At 49.7% G+C, this 19,534-nt stretch overlaps 1 protein-coding gene across 1 annotated transcript; it reads right to left on the bottom strand.

Moving 5' to 3' along the window:
* Nucleotides 1-915: 915 nt before the first annotated feature.
* On the bottom strand, nucleotides 916-19,303 carry Hhipl2 (HHIP like 2). The gene is made up of 9 exons (XM_052200358.1): nucleotides 18,986-19,303; nucleotides 14,103-14,755; nucleotides 11,754-11,897; nucleotides 10,021-10,352; nucleotides 8,452-8,578; nucleotides 7,868-8,010; nucleotides 4,913-4,994; nucleotides 2,805-2,887; nucleotides 916-1,716 (listed from the first exon to the last, which is right to left on the bottom strand). The coding sequence occupies exons 1-9, from the start codon at nucleotides 19,301-19,303 to the stop codon at nucleotides 1,433-1,435; spliced, it is 2,166 nt and encodes a 721-aa protein (XP_052056318.1). The 3' UTR covers nucleotides 916-1,432.
* Between the last annotated feature and the right edge of the window lie 231 nt (nucleotides 19,304-19,534).

The following is a 19,534-nucleotide window of genomic DNA, read 5'->3' as shown; positions in this document are numbered from 1 at the left end:
CTGTCTCAAAAAAACCAAATCCAAAAAAACCAAGAAAAAAAAAAAAAAGGAAGGGGGTGAGAATGAACCTGGGGGGGGGGGGAGATAAACAAGACCTGAGAATGGAGTTGGAGAAGAGGTGGGTGATACTGCAAATCTCCCATAAACACAGACGAGCAAGAATCGGAGAGGCTCAGATCAAGTGAGTGTGCCTACGGAAGAGAAAGCTACAACTTGTTTCTATCAGAAAGAAAAAAAAATTCCTCCAGAGTACATCCAGGCCGATTAGAGCAGCGCCCACATAACCTCTAAAAGCCCTTAGCCTCCCTGGTACGCTATGTTTTGTTCTTTCTAAGCATCCATGGTGTCCTGGATGCTATTCCTGGTTTGGAGACCTGCCAGAATCTTACTTCCTCTCTTAGTTACATTTTTAGTGGGTACGGCTCTTTCGCCTGCATCTATGCATGTGTACCGCATGTGTACCTGATGCCCTGGATCTGGAGTGCGAGGCAGTTGGAAGCTGCCTTGTGGGTGCTGAGGACTGAACCCAAGTCCTCTGGAAGAGCAATAAGTACTCTTGACATCTGAGCCATCTGTCTACCCTCACAAGCGCCCCCCCCCCCAACACACACACACACACCCGATAGTTCTTCATTCCTCCTTTAGTTCAAAAGCTGCAGGCCTTCACTGAGGAGGGGCAGGGGAACTGTTTTGAGATGGAGCATTGCCTGGCTGCTCTGTGACACTTCCTCGCCTCGAAGTCCACTCAAGAAGCCCCCACCTTCCTCATCTTCCACAGAGTTGTACAGCAAGGCTGAGCAAGGTCGGGAGTCTTCGAGATGAAACCCTCAGAGAGGGTAAAGCGGACCCCAAATGGAATGCAGTGGGTTTATTAGCCATTAGTCGAACCCAAATAACAAGTGCTGGAGGATCAGAGCCGGGCCTGCTTGTCTTCAGTTCATGGGCTTCCTTCTGGAGGAAAGAAAGGGGCCCTCTGTCTTCCTATGGCTTCCTATGGGGGAGCCAGTCACAGGCAGCAGGAGAGAGGAGGGGGTGGCTAACGCAAGCTGGCTGCAACATGCTGGATTTCCCGTTGCCAAACACTGAGATCAAAGGGTGTGTAAGAGTAAGATTTATTACCCCGGGTAGAAAGGACGTCGGTGGGATTCCAGGCAGGTATGCACACTAGCACATGCCGTAAGCCAGGTGCGGGGTCATGTGGGCTGTGGTCTCTCCACAGAAATGCTGCCCACAGACCAGTTTCATGTTTCTTCAGTAGACAGCAAGATTTCCCAGGGAGGGAAAGACCACACAGGCTGGAAACCAGCTCTGCCCAACCTACCTCCACCCAGGCCCCTTGACTGTCTGAGACCCAGACTCAGCTTTGACAGCAGTATTCGCTCCGTGAAGCATTCTCCTATCTCGGGTCTCATCGGCCAAGTCAACCAAGAGGTCATGGGCGACTTCCGCCTGGGGACTTGCGTGTGGCCTGTCTCATCCCGACCCCATGGCTGCCTATGTTCTGCTTCCTCGGGACCTGGGGACCTGGGGACCACACTCTGCTTTTCTTCTTGGTACCAGACCTTTGAAATGTTTTCTTGCTGTGTGGGGGAGAAGCTGGCTTCTTGGGGGAGCCCTTCTGAGATGCAACCCTGACTGAGCTAGAAGTTAAGGTTGCGTTGGATGGCGTTCGAGATGCCCTCTGCGATTCCTCCTTCAGCAAGTCCAAGACTGTAGCTGGAAGATAAGCATTTATTCAGTGAGAAAGCGACAACCCAGGAAGAAGCTATAAAAGGAGCCCTAAGAAACCGCACAGCTTTCTAAAAGACAGGGTCTGGCAGAGGTCTCTGTGCTGGCCTCCAACTCTGGTTCAAGCGATCCTTCTCTCTCAGCCTGCTGAGGAGCTGGTAGTGTGATCCTCCTCTAAGCCTCCTGAGGAGTTCTCCATAAGGAGACTGTGATATTGATTGTTCGTATTGATATTGTTTTAACACCCCTATGTGGCCTGGCAGTAAATGCCTTCCTTTGTGGATTGGGGTCACTCCAGAGAAAAGTGGTTCTGAGATGTCTGCCTGAGATTGCATCTTGCAATCTTAAAGTCTTCCATGACCCCCAGTTCTACCATGAAGAAGAATTCCTCACCTCAGACTCCCTCACAGTACCGCACACAGCCTCTGAACCAGCCCCTCACAGCTGACTTCTCTACGTCCCCCTCCCTTTGGACTCCAGATTCGCATAGGTCAGAGATGTTGAGCATCCGTCGCTACATCTCCAGGCTTGGCACAGAACCTCCCACAAAGTAAATACTGAATAATTATCACCAAATGAATGAATGCACAGACAGTTGCATATGGATGGATGGACAGATGAATGGATAACTAGAGGACAGCAGATCATGGTAGAAGCACGCATCCCTCTAATTCTGGTCTGCAGAAGAATGCACACACTGAGCTACAAGGTAACAGTCCTCATAACCCTTTAGAGAGAAATCATGACCCCTGAAGCTCAGGACAGCTCAGTCATTAAGAGCTGAAGACTATCTGTTCTTGCTGAAGACCCAGGATCGGTTCCCAGGACCACCCAGTGGCTCACAACCAACAGGAGCTCCAGTTACAGGGCCTCTGAAGCCTCGTTCTGGGCCCTGTAGGCTCCTGCACACACTCAGTGCACATACACAAATACAGGCAAAACATGCATACACAGAAAAAAATTATATTACAAGAAGAAAACCAAGGAAGTCTGACCCTCCACCCAGGGGACTACCATGTGTTCGCTAAGAATGTGGCTGTACCCATGACTAAGTCAAGACTCAGGAAGGGGCTCACCGGCAAGCGGCCGGAACCAGATCTTCTTACTCTTGGTTTTCACCGGCACTGGCTGGTATTTGCACTTGCCTGGTGGGGCTCGCCTATAAACATAGATAGAGAGGGCAATGTCACAAGATGGTGAAGACACAATCAGGACACTGAGGTCACTTTACGATATACATTTACAAGAAATGGGCTTGGCCCTATGTCCCCGGCTGGGTAGTTATGGTAGGAGTGTGCTCTGAGCTCAGATGGAGAAAGGGCACCTAGTGCCTTCAGGAGGCAGTGGGGAATGGGTGTCAGCACAGGATCTGGTGACAACTGGGTCCACATCAGAGTAGCCCAGAGCCACATCCTACAGAGCCTCAATTTATGCATCTATGAAATGGGAAGAAAAAAGGTTTCCAATGGCTCACAGGGAAATAGTGAAGGTTAACTGAGAGCTGTGTCCCTGGCACACCATAAGTGATTAATGAAGAATGGAGTTAAAAAAAAATAACACTTGGACAAGGTCCAGCAGATAGTAAGTGCTCAGAAGATAATGGGGAATGATGGTGAATGTGGTGATGATGCTCATGATGCTGGTGATGGTGCTGATGATGGTGCTGCTGATGGTGATGATGGTGGTGGTGATGGTGATGGTAATAATTGTTGCAATGGTAATAATCAATAACTTTAAGAAAAATCCCTTCCAAAGGACATGGCCCACCTCACCAGCTAGTATTACCTCACAGTTAAGTTGCATGTCCCCGTGTGCAACTCCGGAAACAAAGGGGGCTTTGGGCACTGAACTGGGACCTCCCAGCCAGTTCTCTCTGCATTCACCATTTCGCTCCGGCCCTCTCTGTGATGTCACTCTCACCCCTTGAGGGTCAGTGGCTAAGCTTGCCTGGCTTCAGTCTCCTTAGCGTGGCTTGAGGCCTGTATCTGTCCTCTTGGCATTCTACCAGCACGTGTGTGCATGAAACCAGACTTTGTGACTCCTGCCTACAAGGCCAGCACTCAGGAGGCTGAGGCAGGAGGACTACCTTGAGTTCAAGACGACTAAATGAGTTCCAGGCCAACCTACACTATAATAGGAGACTCCTCTCTCAAGAAGCCAACAACAAAGTTTGCCACTAATCATTTCTGTCTAGTTTTGTTTGGTTTCTCAGGCTGTTCTTAGGAAAGAAGGGGGTTAGATTATCTCCTAGCCAAACTTAATTATGAAGGAATCAAAGGAGAGGGAACTAAGTTCATTCTGGAAACTATTAGTAGGAAGAGCAGAAGTCCCTCCCCAGGCACGATCACCCCACCCGGAGCACTCTGAAGGTGGGACGGCTCCAGGCCAGAGGACCAGAGCTGTGCCCAACAATGGGCCACCATGGAGACTGTTGGGGTTTTGTCTAAGCTCCACCCCACACCTACCTGGCAATAGCCAGGTATGCCCCGCCCCAGAGATCTGGCCCACTATAAGAGTGGCTACTTGCTCCTCCTCTCTCTCTTTGCTCTCCACTCTCCCACACTCTCTCACCTCTCTGCCCCTGGGGCTCTTCCCCCCTCCATGTGGTCATGGCCGGCCTCCACTCTTTCTATTCTCTCTCTCTCTCTCTCTCTCTCTCTCTCTCTCTCTCTCTCTCTCTCTCCCTCTCTATCTCTACCACTAACTCCCATCCCCTATTCTGAATAAACGCTATTCTATACCATGTCTGTGTGTGTGTGGTCCCTCAGGGGCAGAGGTGCCCAGGCAAGGGCCCGCCTGGACACCTTCCCCCACGCCGCCTAGCCACACTCACCTAACCCCCTATACTCCCCCCCTTTAAGCCCCTTCATCCTGCTGCCGAAAGTCCTTCAGAGACTGCTCAGACAAGGCCCACCCTGTGGTAGCCCACACTCTACTTCTCAGCGGGGCTTCTAAGGCACAGCCTTGGGGACCAACTAACCTCCCCCAGGAACTTCTGAGGTCACACAGATGGGGAGAGAGCCCAGCTGTTAGGTGAAGCTACTGGGCCCTGAGCAATGGCTAGGTCTATTTTTCACATATCCACTAAACCACGCCTCAAAGTCAGGAAACAGCCTCAGAGGGGAGGAGGCATCTGTACGTCTATCTAGGAACTAATTCCTGAGAAGATGACACCAAATCTCACCTTGAGGGATCCACAAACTTGTAAATAGATCCATGTGGTGCGTAGGCGCTAGGGTAGGAGGTGGCCAGGAAATACAGCTCCCCTAAGGAGACAGGAGTCAGGGACAAGAACACCACATCAGCAGGGCTGAGACGCGGTTGGGCACACAGGAAACAACGGAATGAAGCTACCAGTCCTAAACTGTTGTGATCATCATGGGTGACAGCCCTGCACTGGGCTGCAGGCTTCTGGGGGTGAGGGGAGTTCATCTTTGAACCTCCAGGTTCAAACCTCTTAGGCCCAGTGGAGGCCTCTCCATGGATGTGTGGACTGTTCTCTCTCTCCTTTCTCCTAGGAATGTCACCTCGGTGAAGCTCCACCCCCTTCTCCAGCCATTCCCCACAGGTGAGGCTCTCTGGTGCAGGCTGCAGCTGTCTGTCCATCACTTCACTCTGTCCCCTCATCCCTGTTTTCCTGTCAGCCTAACTTTGGCATTTTCTTCCTCAGGTTGTTGATTTCTTTCTGACCCTCCCACCCTTTCAGCCTATCTTAGCACCCAGCATCATGTCTAACTGCTCCCTGAGTCTCCTCTGGACGAGTCTCAGTGGGAAGAATGTGATAGGGAACCTTTTACAGGAGCAAGGCCCTCACCCAGAAGCAGCTTCTCTGGCCTCAGGGCTGAGCCAGGGCAAAGCCTTGGTACAGTCCCACTTGCCAGAGGACACCTTCTGTGTTTGCTAGAAGTGACTGTTTTCAAACGCAGCTTGCTTTCCCCTTCTGACTGACATCCACAGGCTCAGGATTCTGTGCTGCAGAGAAGCACCTTCTGGGGATCCCAGTAGCGAGGCCCCACCAGGGTGGATGGGTGGTTTGCCCAATCTTGGCCCTGAGCAGCCTCTCACCAGCCTGTGGCTTTTCTGCTTCTTTAAATGCTTGGGTTTGTAACTCACATAGGCATTTTTCTATTTAAAATTCTTGAATTTTCTAAAATATCCTCTGGGGCTGGAAAGATGGCTCTGCAGTCTGACTGCTCTTTCCAGACATCCTGAATTCAATTCCCAGCAACCACATGGTGGCTCATAACCATCTGTAATGGGATCTGACGCCCTCTCCTGGTGTGTCTGAAGAGAGCAATGGTGTACTCATATACATAAAATAAATCTTTAAAATTCCCTCTGTTGGGTTGGGACCCCTGCTCAGCCCTGCACATGCTGGGGAAACCCTGTCTATCCGCCTTCCCCCAACTGTGCCCGCACTAAGAGAGCCTCCTCTCCCCGTTTCCAGCAACCCACCCAGGAGTGCCCACCCATGGGTCAGGTTTTGGCCACATAGGGACACAATCCCAACTCCTAGCTGGCAGGAGTCCACCTGTGAGACTGGATAACCCATCTGAGAACTACTTCCTAATAAACCTGCCTGTATCTACTTTATATCTGGTCTCACCTGGCCTAGATCTCCATCACTAATGGAGAGAAAATACTCATCAACCTCTGTGCTATTGAATGTTCCTGCCGAAGTACCAGCAACTAGCTGAGAGGAAAGGAAAGGGAGCTGACTGGATTTCTTTATTACCTCCTCAAGATAGAGTCCTGTGCAGCCACCCCAAGGCTCTGAGTGAAAAGAGCTAAACGCAGGGACTCTCCCACCCCTGGCCTTCCATCTATAGAGAACCTCAGGTATCTGGGAGACACTCATAGATAACTGGGTTTTGCTCTTTTCAATCTCTCTGTGTCTGTCTGTCTGTCTGTCTGTCTCCTCTTTCTCTGTCTGTCTCTCTCCCTCTCCCCCCCCCTCTGTGTGTGTGTGTGTGTGTGTATGTGTGTGTGTGTGTGGTGTTTTGAGATAAGGTCTCACACGGCCAGATTAGTCTCAGATTCCCCATAAGCCAAGGATAACTTTGAATTTCTGCATTCTCATGCCTCCACTCCTAAATACTGGTTTTACACCTGGCCTATGACATCATCTTATTGCCTTTTTTGCCACTTAAGCATAGCTAGACAAAAAGATCCTGTGCATACTTAGGGAAACAAAATGAAATTTCTTTAAAATTTGAAACTTTAACCTTTCAAAATGAAACATTAACTAATGGAATGCTAAAACTAAAAATGAACTCTCTGGGGGCTGGAGAGATGGCTCAGTGGTTAAGAACACTGACCATTCCTCCAGAAGTCCTGAGTTCAATTCCCAGAAACCACATGGTGGCTCACAACCATCTATAATGGGATCTGATGCCCTCTTCTGGTGTGTCTGAAGACACTATAGTGTACTTACACGCATAAAATAAATAAATATTTTTTTTAAAAAAAATGAGCTCTCTGCCTATATACTTTTAGGTGCATAGATGTTCCTTAGACCTGAGTACAAACCTTGGCTTTAATGGTCAACAATGCCCTTAGCATGCACATGGTATCTTCTATAAAATAACCATATACCTGCTGTCTAACACACACATACACAGAGACACACACACACACACACACTACCTTTTGCATTACAAATTCTTTCCTTACAAACTCTTAGCAGAGTCAGGAGGATCCTAACCAATCAGTGATGACACATCTCCTCCTAGAGCGCCCAAGAGGATAAGAACGGGCTACACATTTAGCCTGACTCACTGGGGCGCTGACCACACGCTCCTAATCGTCTCAGACTAAAAGCAGCTGGTGGTGGGGGCACGGGCCTCTCCGAAGTCAGAGATGAGATCACAGACCTTGAAGTGTCCCTCACAAGGAGGTATACTTTCCACCATGACAGGGGGAGGGGAGAAGGGGAGGGGAGCCATCAACGATCAGTTTCCTCCCTCATGACACTGAAAATAGTGACTGCATCTCCTGGGCACTGTGGTTTCTCATTACTCAGTGTGCTGCGAAACTTGCTCAAGGATCACCATGAGAGAAGTGACAGCAACGGTGTAAGTGACAAGAAATGTGCCTGATACCCACAGTTACGGAAGAGCAATCAAACGTCAGGGGTTACCGGCTTCATCTTCAGCAAAGGAGATGATGAACGTGCTGTGCGTGCTGATCAGCCCTGGGAAGGCACAGGTCGAGTTTCCCAGGCAGACGTCTCGCTTGGTCCATTTCTGGGTTTTCCTGTCTTCCTGCAAAGCCATAAGTCGACTATATGAAAGATAAAACCGTATGTTGTAGGAATTCGTATTTTTCACTCCACAGTTTTATTTTCCCTCCTAGAATCAAGAATCTTTGAGTAGTAGCACTGAGCGTAGTGAAGCACACCTCTAAGAGGCAGGAGAATGGCCGTGAGTTTGAGTCATTTCTGCTCTACATGGTAAACAGCAGGTCTGCCAGAAATATCAAAACCCTGCCCCAAAACAAACGAACAAACAAAAACGGGCTGTCGAGGTGGCTCAGCAGTTAAGAGCACTGACTGCTCTTCCAGAGGACCTGAGTTCAATTCCCAGCAACCACATAGTGGCTCACAACCATCTGTAATGGGATCTGATGCCCTCTCTTCTGGTGTATTTGAAAATTGCGACAGTGTACTCACATACATAAAAAAAAGTCCTTAAAAAACAAACAAACAAATAAATACTTCCTTACCCACTCATGAAGTCCCCAAAGATGTAGAGGCCATTGAGATTGGGGGATTCACACCCACGGTAGACATACCCTCCAGTGACTGACTTTCCCACCCCATGGCCATAAGCGTAGATAGGCAGAATGTCATCTGTCAGGACCAAGGGAAAAAGGAGTAAAGACCACAGCCCGAGTTCTAAGGACTCGGACAGTTCTAAGGACTCAAAAGTGGACTTCTCAAGGCAGTTGTCTTATATAGCTTTTTGGTCATTTGTAAGACTGCCAAAAGAGTCCTTCACTTTTCCTCAGCAGACCAACCACAGACGCAAGCTTCCCGTTAGACTATTGTCCTGACCTCAAATCCCCCTTCCAACACCTGGCTCCCCGCTTAGGCTCTCAGGGCAGATATACCAGGAGTCTTGAGACACAGGTGGAGACAGAAGAGTCAACGGGCATAAAGCCAGCCTGGGTTATGTGAGACCCTGTCTTAACAGGAAGAGCAGGGAGAGGAGGAAGAGGAGGAGGTGACCGTCAGTCTCTAGCTTTGAAGCAGGTGGGGCTCTCCAGCACCCCTTGACTGCTGATTTTGAGGAACCTGCTATCTTCCTCATGTGTATGGGGGATAGCATTTTAGCAGAATGTTCCAACTGGTCTATTTTTAAAGTCCATGTAGCCACCAAGTTTGTCCTACCAGTAGTTCTTAAAATAGTACGTTAAGAAGACACTCAAGTAACTTCCTTAAAGGACTAATTAGTCCCTGTAACCTTGCTCAACCAAAATCTAAATGTTTTATGGCTGGCACACACCATATGAATCAAATGGGGTGGTTTTTGTTTTTTTTTTTGTTTTTGCTTTTGTTTTTAATTTATGTGTGTGAGCATTTGCGATGAGGACAGCTTTCAGGAGCTGACTCGAGTTTTCCGTCACGTGGGTCCCAGGATCAACTTTGGTCACCAAGATTGGCTTCAAGCACCTCTATCTGCTGAGCAATCTCACCGGCCCCAAATCAATATCAGTTGGCTTTATTTTTCCATTGCATAAAACAGATCAAGTGTTCCAGTGATCTGAGCAAAGAGAATTGCTGGAGAGAAGGGTTTTGTGCAAACAGAAAGGGCTGGGCCGTTCCCAGCACATTGGCTAAGGCTGGAGGATCATGGGTCTGAGGCCAGAGTCAATCTTGGCTTATTCAGACCCCAGCTCCAGAAGAGGAAGCTAAAGCAAGGTAGCCGATGCATTCAAAGTTCCTGTCTATGTAGGGCAGCCGCGGAGAGAGAGAAAGGGAGGAAAGTACTGACCTGCTAACCATAGGGAGCTACTCCCTGGCCCCCGCAGGGCGTGCAGCCTCTGCCCCCAGCACCGGGATTCTAGGCAAGTACTACTGACCAGCAGTGAGGATTGACTTTCAAACAAACATCACCAAAAGCGCCTCTAGTGTGTGACTGACTGCCTGAGACAGCAGAGAGGTACCATCATCCCATAGCCCAACAAGTCACTACGAAGACAACCCTCAAGAATACTCAGGTTGTCTTCCCCTCTCTCCCCTGCCAACCTAGTCAACTCATTCGGAAACCACCCAGACAGCATCCTACTTACCCAAGGAAGCATTGCGGCAAAGTTTCCTGTCATAGCATGCAAAGCCTTCCTTTGCTCTCCAGCCGTAGTTCCCGCCCTTAACGATCAGGTCGACTTCTTCATACTTATTCTGGCCCACATCCCCACAGAACATGCGACCTCGGCCCTGGCGTGTGACGGGGTCTCCCCGGTCCACAGCACAGCGCCACATGTTTCTGATCCCGTAGGCATAGACGGCAGGGTGGGCACCTGGTTCAGAAACAAAGGGATTGTCCCGGGGCACGCGGTACCGCCGGCCATCCACGCCTGCCGCATTCACATCGATCCTTAACACTTTCCCCAGCAGAGAACTTCTGAAAGACACGAAACCAGGGCAGAGGCCGGGTTAGCAAGGACACAAGTAAGAAAGGCAAAGGGTCAGAGGAGAGGACCAGGGAGGCCGCTGAGAGCAGACCCTCTCAGGAGACTGCTAGGAACCCCACAGGGCAGAGTGCCCCGCCTTTAAATATATAAGAGACGTTTAAGACTCCTCTGACTCACGGGGCTCTGTTAGAGAGCGTGACGCCATCCCGTACCACGTGACCCTTAGTAATTTGAAGCTTTGGTTTTCTGTTTTAATGATGGGTGCTCTCCAATTTGGACTAATATTTTAAACTTGAAAATAAATAATAGGGGTTTTTGTTTTTTGTTTGTTGTTTGTTTGTTTGTTTGTTTGTTTCCCCGGAGAGCAGTGTGCTCAGGGGGGAAAAGGTCTTTTTTTTTTTTTGAGAGGCTCCTCCAGTGAGTTCGATCCCTGGGCTGTAACGCTGTGTCACACTGCTGGTGTGATAACACATTTAATGGGCAGGCATGTACATGGTACATAGTGAAATCCCTGAAGGGCAGCCTTCAGGAGATACTAGCTCAGTGTGATTGACATTAATTCCTCACTCCTAGCACTAGTGGGAGCAAGCGCCCCCTGGGTGCAAAGGGCAGGACACAGCGGCCCTGACAGGCTGCACACAGCGCCAATGGACTCTGATACCGGTGTCCAAGTCTCAGGTTCTGTGTTTTTCATGGCAGGAAAATGGAAAGTATGACCCCTAAATAGGAGTCTTTCATACATGTTTACAGGAGGCCTGGTACTAATGGCATAACAATTAAAACAGATTAAAATTTCCTCACCCCTTAAGTGTGCCATGCATTCTCAAGGATAATATGAGAAGCAGTCACTGTCAGCACCATGGGCACTTGCTCTGTCTCAGCTCTTATTAACTGACTTCTCCTGCACTGCTGGACTAGCATAGAGCCTAAGATGTACTGAGATATAAGTCAAATTAAATGGTGGTTGTCCTAGAGTGTCCTGCTACGTACATTCAATTTTAAAATTATTTTCTACGCAGCACTTTGTTACCTTATTTATTTGTTGTTTGTTTGTTTGTTTGTTTATTGAGGCAGGGTCTCACTCTGTAGCCCTGGCTGTCCTGGAACTCACTATGTAGACCAGACTGGCCCCAAACTCACAGAGATACACCTGCCTCGGCCTCCCAAGTGCTGGGATTAAAGGTGTGTACTACCGGGTATGGCCACATTAAGGATTTATATCAGTTAGCGCGGTGTTCTGTATGTGTTATGGATAGGAAGGTGATCCAAAGGCTCCTCTCGCTGGCTACAGTAGGAGGGACTAGATCTTCTAAGTCTGACTCCATGTAAAGACGCAGTGTTCCAGGGGTGCACACGAAAGGAACAGGGGCACCGCCCTCCACACAGCTTACTTGTTCTGAGCATTTCCAAACTGGCCAAAGGGGTCCCCAGCCTGCCCTCCGTCCCCAGTGAATATGTACAGATAGCCATCCAGGCCAAAGAGAAGCTGTCCGCCATTGTGGTTTGAGGCTGGTTCGTCTATCTCCAAGATGACCCTGGAAGAGAAAAAGAAACCACACCTTAGGCGTTAGCATGGCTGAGACACCCAGAAATTGGCTTTTCCAAGCCACCAAGATCTACAAAGTTAGCCATGCCCCGCTTCAGCCTCCAAGGACCATAGAGTGGGGGCTTGGGGCTCAGAGGGGGTCCCATGACTCCTAGTGCAATTCTTTTTTTTTTAAAGATTTTTTGTTATATGTAAGTACACTGTAGCTGTCTCCAAACACACCAGAAGAGGGCGTCAGACCTTAAGGATGGTTGTGAGCCACCATGTGATTGTTGGGATTTGAACTCAGGACCTTCTGAAGAGCAGTCAGTGCTCTTAACCACTGAGCCATCTCTCCAGCTCCCCTCCCCCTTTTTTTAAAGATTTATTTATTTCATGTATTTCATTTATTTATTTCATGTACACTGCCCCTGTCTTCAAACACCAGAAGAGGGCATTGGATCCCATGACAGATGGTAGTGAGCCACCATGTGCTTGCTGGGATTTGAACTCTGGAAGAGCAGTCAGTGCTCTTAACCGCTGAGCCATCTCTCCAGCCCAGCAATTCTTTTTTGTACTGGGGGTTGAACCTAGTGCCTTTGCATCTACCACCCAGGCAGCCTACCACTGAGCCACACGCCCACCGTGGAGCTTTCTACTTTTATACTATGACCTCACACGCTGAGACAGGGCCAGGGTAAGAGCCACCCCTCTTAGGGTCCTTTATGCTGTTCCCTACCAGAACTCTCCATTCCTTCCTGCAAATGTGGCAGGCCATTCTGTTCCTTTCAGTCCTTTAGCCTGTCTATGATGGTGTGGAGGTTTGAATAAAATGGTCTCCTTAGCCCCATAAGGAGGCGTGGCCTTGTGGAGTGGGTGTGGCTTTGTTGGAGGAAGTAGTTGCCTGGAGGTCTCAGAAGCTCAAGTCTGGTCAGTGTGCCTCAGTTTTCCTTCCTGCCCCCTGTGGATCCAGATGTAGAACTCTCAGCCCCTTCTCCAGCACTGTGTCTACCTGCACACCGCCATGTCGTCTGTCATGACAATAATGGACTGAAACTGTAAGCCAGCCCCAACTAGACGCTTTCCTTTATAAGAGTTACTGTGGTCATGGCGTTTCTTCACAGCCCTAAAGACAGATGGGGAAAGAGCCGAGGCAGGACGGAGGATGGAGGGGAGAAGGCAGAGTGATGGAGAGACAAAGTGTGATCGTGCAGCCAGCTGGAACAAGTGCCTCGTCTGTCCTGGAGAGCAACCTGACACTGTCTAGAGTCATCCAGGTGGGAAGCCCCAACCGAGGGATTGCCTCCTCAGACGGGAGTGTCCGTCGGAGACCAACTAGATTGTTAATTGATGAAGGATAAAGAAGACAGCCCACTGTGGGGATCCCATCCCTAGACAACTGATCACAGGAAGCTTGCTGAGTAGAATTCGGCTAACAAGCAGCCTCCTCTGCTGCTCCTGCTATATTCATTCCTGTGAGATGAATTCCTCAGTTGGAGGTAATGCTGTATGGAATACCAAGCTGGCCTACCTTCAAGTCCCTGCCCTGCCTTCTCTTCGTGATTGACTGTGACTTGGAAGTATAAGCTAAATAAATCCACCCATCCTCTACCTTGCCACAGCGACAGGATGAAACCAGAGCATCCACTAGCCATGCGTTGGAAATCGCACTGATTCCAGGTAAAGAGTCAGGTAGCTAGTAGCCACACAATTAATTAGGGGCTACTGCTGTATCTAACATATTATCTATAATCATCCTGTAATACTTTTTGGCTGCCAGCACTGGCTTCTCCTTTGTAAACACAAGCAAGCAGGGTTCTAACCGGGTTAGGTAAGGTGACAGCTATTCCCCATAAAGAAGCTTCACCCTAAAGTTACCTAGGTTGTCCTCATTCGTCAGAAGTGACTCTCCTTAACGTTTTTCGTGCATTATTTTTTTCCTGTGCAACAACGTGCATGCAGTACCAGCAGCTGCCAGCAGGGGGGCCATATCCCTAGAACTGGAATTACAGAGGGTTGTGAGCCCTGTGTGCATTCTGGGGACTGAACACAGGTCCTCTGCAAGAACAACCACGGCTCTTAGCACCATCTGTCAGCTTGATTTCTTAACATTTCAGTCTAGCACTCGAAAACCAGGCTCGTCCTTCGCTACCGCCCCAAGAACGGACGGGCACCATTTGGGAGCGTAGTTTCGGTTCTCATGAGATTGTCTCACCTCTCTGATTTGGGGTCCGCTTTATTAGGGTCAGACAGGGAAACCCTCATCTGACTAATCCGGATTTTCTCCACCTTCCTCTTGCCCAGACACGAATAATAAATATAGAACTTGCGGTTGTGACGGAATTTGGGGTGAAAAGCCAGGCCCAAGAAGCCTCTCTCATCCCCGATCCACGGCGTGGTCAGCACCATGCTCTTGAGATCCAGGAAGGGCTGTTCCAGGCGGCTCCCATCAGGGAGGTAGACCCACACCACTCCTATCTGCTCAGCAACAAAGAAGCGGTGGGTGCCATCCCCAGCATGGACCATGGACACGGGGTTCCTCAACCCATTGGCCACCTCGGCCAGGCAGAGCTGCAGGCAGCCCTGCTGGTCCTCAGCCACTACGCCCAGGTTGCGGTTGAGTTGATCGTTCCTCAGGACATTGGGGAAGCAGTAGTCCTCGTCAGGAAGGTTGAGGAGGTGGCAGAAGCGAGCACCATCTTTATCATGGGACTCCTGGAGGCCGCGGTCATTGGTTAGCAAGGAGATGGCCGAGTGGCAATTGCGGTAGAAGGCAGAGCAGTAGTCAGAGCAGAGACCCGGAAGGTTCCGGAGCGGTGTCTGGGGATTCTCGGCATCGTAGAGGTGAGCCGCGTAGGGAGAGCACTCCTGGAAAAGAATGGGAAGCTTGAACTCAGTGTGAGCAAGCAAAGAGGAGACGGTTCAGTAGGGGGTCAGCATTCCGGAAGCTTGCAGACAAAGGGCTGATAATCAGTTCTCTAGAGCCCAAACTTCTGATACAGTTAATGCACCTGGAGAAAAACCCTCGCATAAAATGTGTTAGCATGTGTTAAGTTGTATGTAATAATGGGTTTCATCATGACGTTTTATGTCACATTTTGTCTCAACTCACAACACCTCTCCTGTATCCTTCCCGTTTTCACCGATCTCCTTTACAACAAGCACCCTATTGTCCTGGTGCATGCCTGAGTGCATGCGTGCGTGCATGCGTGCATGCGTGCATGTATGTGTGAAATCCAATGAGTTTTTATTAAGTCGGTTTGCAGAATGAGTGGGGGTTTGTTTATAGGACCCAAGGTACCTTATTTGTGGTTACACCACTGAAGAAAATGTCTTTCCCTCCATGGTCAACCATATACTAGATATAAATCCTGAGGGGTGGGGTCCCATGAGCCCCTCCCCCTTCCATGACAGGCTGTTAGATCTTGTGCAAGTTTCACAGCTGCCAATAGCTTCATTCTTGACACCTATGGTTATATATTAAATGATGGATGAATTTTTTAAAAGATTCTATGTATGTGTATATATGAATGTCTATATGACTTTATGTGCACCATGTATATACAGGCATCTGCAAAGGCCAAAAGAGGGCATCAGAGCTGCAGATGGTTGTGAGCCACCATGTGGGTGCTAGGAACAGAACCCAGGTCCTCTATGAGAGCAGCAAGTACTCAACCACTGAAGTACCTCTCCATCCCTGGGAGAATATTTTTTTAAGGACAACGGTATCACATTTTTTCAATCCTTCCTCTTCCGAAGGTGAAACAACGTGACAGTTCCTTGTCTATTAAATCTAGATACCTAGTGTTGGTAGTCATAGTCTATGTCCCTTCATGTTTAAAATATTTAACAATTCAAATGCATATAATCAAAACGACTATTTGATGTGTCTCTCCCAGAGGTTAAGATGCTGTACTGGCTGGTTGCGGGTCAACTTGACACAAGCTGGAGTTATCACAGAGAAAGGAGTTTCAGGTGAGGAGTGCCTCCGTGACAGCCAACTGTAAGGCATTTTCTCAATTAGTGATCAAGGGGGGAGGGCCCCTTGTGGGTGGTACCATCTCTGGGCTGGTGCTCTTGGGTTCTATAAGAAAGCAGACTGATCAAGCCAGGGGAAGCAAGCCAGAAAGAAACATCTCTCCATGGCCTCTGCATCAGCTCCTGCTTCCTGACCTGCTTGAGTTCCAGTCCTGACTTCCTTTAGTGATGAACTGCAATGTGGAAGTGTAAGCTGAGTAAAGCCTTTCCTTCCCAACTTGCTTCTTGGTCATGATGTTTGTCCAGGAATAGAAACCCTGACTAAGATAGATGCTTAGTAATTTCTTCATAAATTAGACATTCGTGTTTGATATAAGCAAGGCACTGTGCTGGAAGCTATGTTTCTCTTCCAATTCTAGCATTTCAGCAATGAGACTATCCTATACAAAAGTATACAAGGATTAAATGTCCAAAGGCATATCTGTTAGTTGACCTCCTAGACTGTAGCAATTTCAGGAGACAACCGAATTCTGTGGGCTAACCCTCAGCCCCCTGCAGTGATAACAGAGGAGACTGAGGCCTGGAAAATTTAAAAGGGCAGTTGGTTTGAGTGGGAATGGCCCACTCAAATATTCACATATTTGAGTATTTGGTCCCTAATCGGTAGGACTGTTTAGGTTTAGGAAGTATTGTGCCTTGTTGGAAGAGGTATGTCCCTGAGGTGTGGGCTGTGGGGTTTCAAGTCTTATGCATTTCCCAGTGCTCTCTAGTTGCCTCCTGGCTATAGATCAAGAGGTGAGCTCTCGGCTGTTCCCTCGCGTCTGCATCATAAACTCTCACCCTCTGAAACCATAAGCTACATTAAATGTGTTTGTTTTTTTTTAACAAGTCACCTTTGTCATCCTGGTGTTTTATCACATCCATAAAAAGTTAACTAATGTCTGTTTAAGGGAGAGAATCTGGAGCAGTAGGGTAGAGGTGAGTCTGTCAGCTAAGCACCCCAGATCACTGACAGCTCTCTCAGCCAAGTGCCCTGAGTGACTGGAGTCACTGTAAGGGACAAGCTGCACTTGTGCATGGAGTCCCACTTCTCCTTTCCCCTGGCCGGACACTATAGAACAAGCCCTCGGTGGCAAGGCTGAGGGAACTGAGGGAAACAAAGAAGCCCAGAGATGCACAGCGCCTCCCCTCAGACTGCCTGAGGCAACATGTCGGAGGCTGGTACAGAGCAAGAGGACCTCTCGCTTGAGCGTCAGATCACCCGGTCCATCGGTGGAGAGTGGAACTTAGGGGTATGACGGTGAAAAAAGGAACCGCTTGTGAGCGGAAGCTGGCTGCAGAAATATAACCGTCATCCTGGCACACCCTTAGGCAGCTGTTTAGAGCTTGCAAAGTTGTTTTGACCCAGCTCAGGAACCAAACCAGTGTTTTTCCACAGTGGAGAGACTCAGACCCAGAAGCGGCTCTACCGTGTGAGCATTGCACCTCTCCAGTGGGCGGGCCCCACAAGCAGCTGTGGACGAAGTGCACGTTCTCAGGTTCTCTTCGAGCTCACACTTGCCAGAGTTCAGAAAAGCACTACGGAAACCGGCCAGACACGGTGCAATACTTAACCCTGGTGTCATGTAATCAAGAAGTGCTGAGACCTGGAGCCAACACGCGATGCAGATGTGGGGATCACCACAGTCCACAGCAGCACAGTCAGGACTATGAGAGGTGCTGGGAAGTGGCCTAATCTGTTTCAACGAGTAGATGGGTTTATTACTCTTCAAGTTCATAAAACGAGAGAGCAGCTAAATGCAGCTTTCTGGATCCGAGAGAAGATGGAAAGGGAGTGAGATTTTCAGCAGAGGACATCTCAGAAATAAAGTTTCCATGCTCCTCAGAAAAGCTCGAATTCTGAGGCCGAGGAGATGGCTCAGTTACTAATGTGCTTGCTTGCAGGCAGGAGGACCTGCATTTGGATCCCAGCCAGGGACACAGCTTTGGGCCAGAGACAGGGAATCTGTGGAGCTCACAGGCCAGCCATCCTACTTCAATCAAGGGGGATCCAAGTTTTATAAGGCCTGTCCCAAACAAGGTGAAGAGAGATAGAAGAGACACCTAACACTGACCTCCTCCAACACACACACACACACACACACACACACACAAGCATCTTGCTCATCTCAGAGTTAAATTTCCAGGAAACACCTGAGAGGGCGGTGCCCTGCCATGAGAACACAGCCCCGGGGCGATGCCACCCAGGTATCTGTCCTCTGAGTCCTACTGCATTGATTCCTGCCTGGGCTGTCTGTGCCCACACATAGAGCTGAGAACCATATACCTGGAAACAGTGGCTGAGGTGGGGAAAAGATGTCCCGTGGGGACAGCCACGTAATAGCACTAAAATGCCCCAGAAGGACTTCTGTCACCTCATTAGAGCACTGTGTTCTTGCAGAAGCTTCTCTCACTGGACCCTCTTCCCACAGGGGTGTGTGTGTGTGTGTGTGTGTGTGTGTGTGAGTGTGTGTGTGTGAGTGTGTGTGTGTGCAGCCTGTACCTTCCCGTTTTCAAGCTCGGCTCAGCTAAGGTGATGCCTCCTGTGTGTGGAGTTTGGCTGCTGCCGAGCCTGAAGAGGAGAAACTGCGTCATTTCCTCCCAGCAACTTGAGGCTCTCTGAACCCAGCTTAGGGGGTCTGCAGACAGGACCCCAACCCCTGCCACCACTACTGTCACAACCAAAGCCCCCTGGGCAACACACCCACCTAGGCAGGTGTCACTACTCCCCTCCACCCCTTGCAAGATGCATGCAAGATGGCCCAGGAATGCTGTGCCCAGATCTCTGGTCCTTGCAGGCAGGACGGAGCAGCTGCGCTGGGAACCCCATGAATACCTCTTCCAACCTTCGCTGTCTGGAGAAAAACCCCAGAGGGAAGAGTATGGAGAACCAGGGTACACCCTCACCTCCAGCTCTTCAGGGAGGCGCCTGGCAGAAGCATCCTGCTCCAGGATCCACCATTCAGCAAAACACCCTAAAGCCACAAATCACTTTTCCAAACTGGCCCCTCCTCCTCCTCCTCCTCCTCCTCCTCCTCCTCCTCCTCCTCCTCCTCCTCCTAGGATTACACTCAGACCCACCTGGCAAAGGATGTCTTTAATGTACCGTCCACACAGCTCGTGGCCCTTCAGGTCAAAGTAGCTCATGATGTCCCAGTACCTGGCAGCAATGCGGTGGTCTTTGCGCTGATCGCAGCAGCCGAAGGTGTCATAGTCAGAGCAGAACTCCAGGTGGTGAGGAGGACGGAAGGGCGGCCCATAGTCCAAACACTGGGGGTGTCCCTGCAGCAGGCCCACCCAGCCCAACAAGAATGTGAGGCCCAGGCAGAAAATGCCAGGAGAGAGCCATGGGGCCTGGCGACCAGAAGCAGTGTGTGGGCTGCTATGTTTTCCCGGCATTTGGACCTTGGGAATTCTCTACTGCTCCTTCCTGAGCTAGTCTGCCCAGTCTGCCCAAGGTCCCTCCCCCGCTCCTAACTGCTCTTCCTTCTTTCTCTCCCTCACATCCTGCCCCAAGTTCACTGAGGTGGTTGTCAGTGAAGTGCCTTCTGTGAGCTGGTGGCTAGGCAGACCTAGTGACATCAGGGAGAGGCCTCCTGACCTGTTGGTCCTGCCTAGAAGCCAAGCTGG

This window comes from Apodemus sylvaticus, chromosome 12 (genome assembly GCF_947179515.1).
Source record: "Apodemus sylvaticus chromosome 12, mApoSyl1.1, whole genome shotgun sequence".
In the NCBI taxonomy this organism is placed as follows: domain Eukaryota; kingdom Metazoa; phylum Chordata; class Mammalia; order Rodentia; family Muridae; genus Apodemus; species Apodemus sylvaticus.
This window is presented reverse-complemented; position numbering and strand designations above follow the sequence as displayed.

Bases quoted from the DNA above. Each gene is read 5' to 3' on its own strand.
- Hhipl2 (XM_052200358.1), bottom strand. From the start codon at position 19,303: ATGCCGGGAAAACATAGCAGCCCACACACTGCTTCTGGTCGCCAGGCC. The intron at 2,888-4,912 runs GTGAGATTTGGT...CTATGTTTATAG, and splicing joins AAGTTTGTGGATCCCTCAAG to GCGAGCCCCACCAGGCAAGT. The intron at 1,717-2,804 runs GTGAGCCCCTTC...CTTATCTTCCAG, and splicing joins CTGGTTCCGGCCGCTTGCCG to CTACAGTCTTGGACTTGCTG.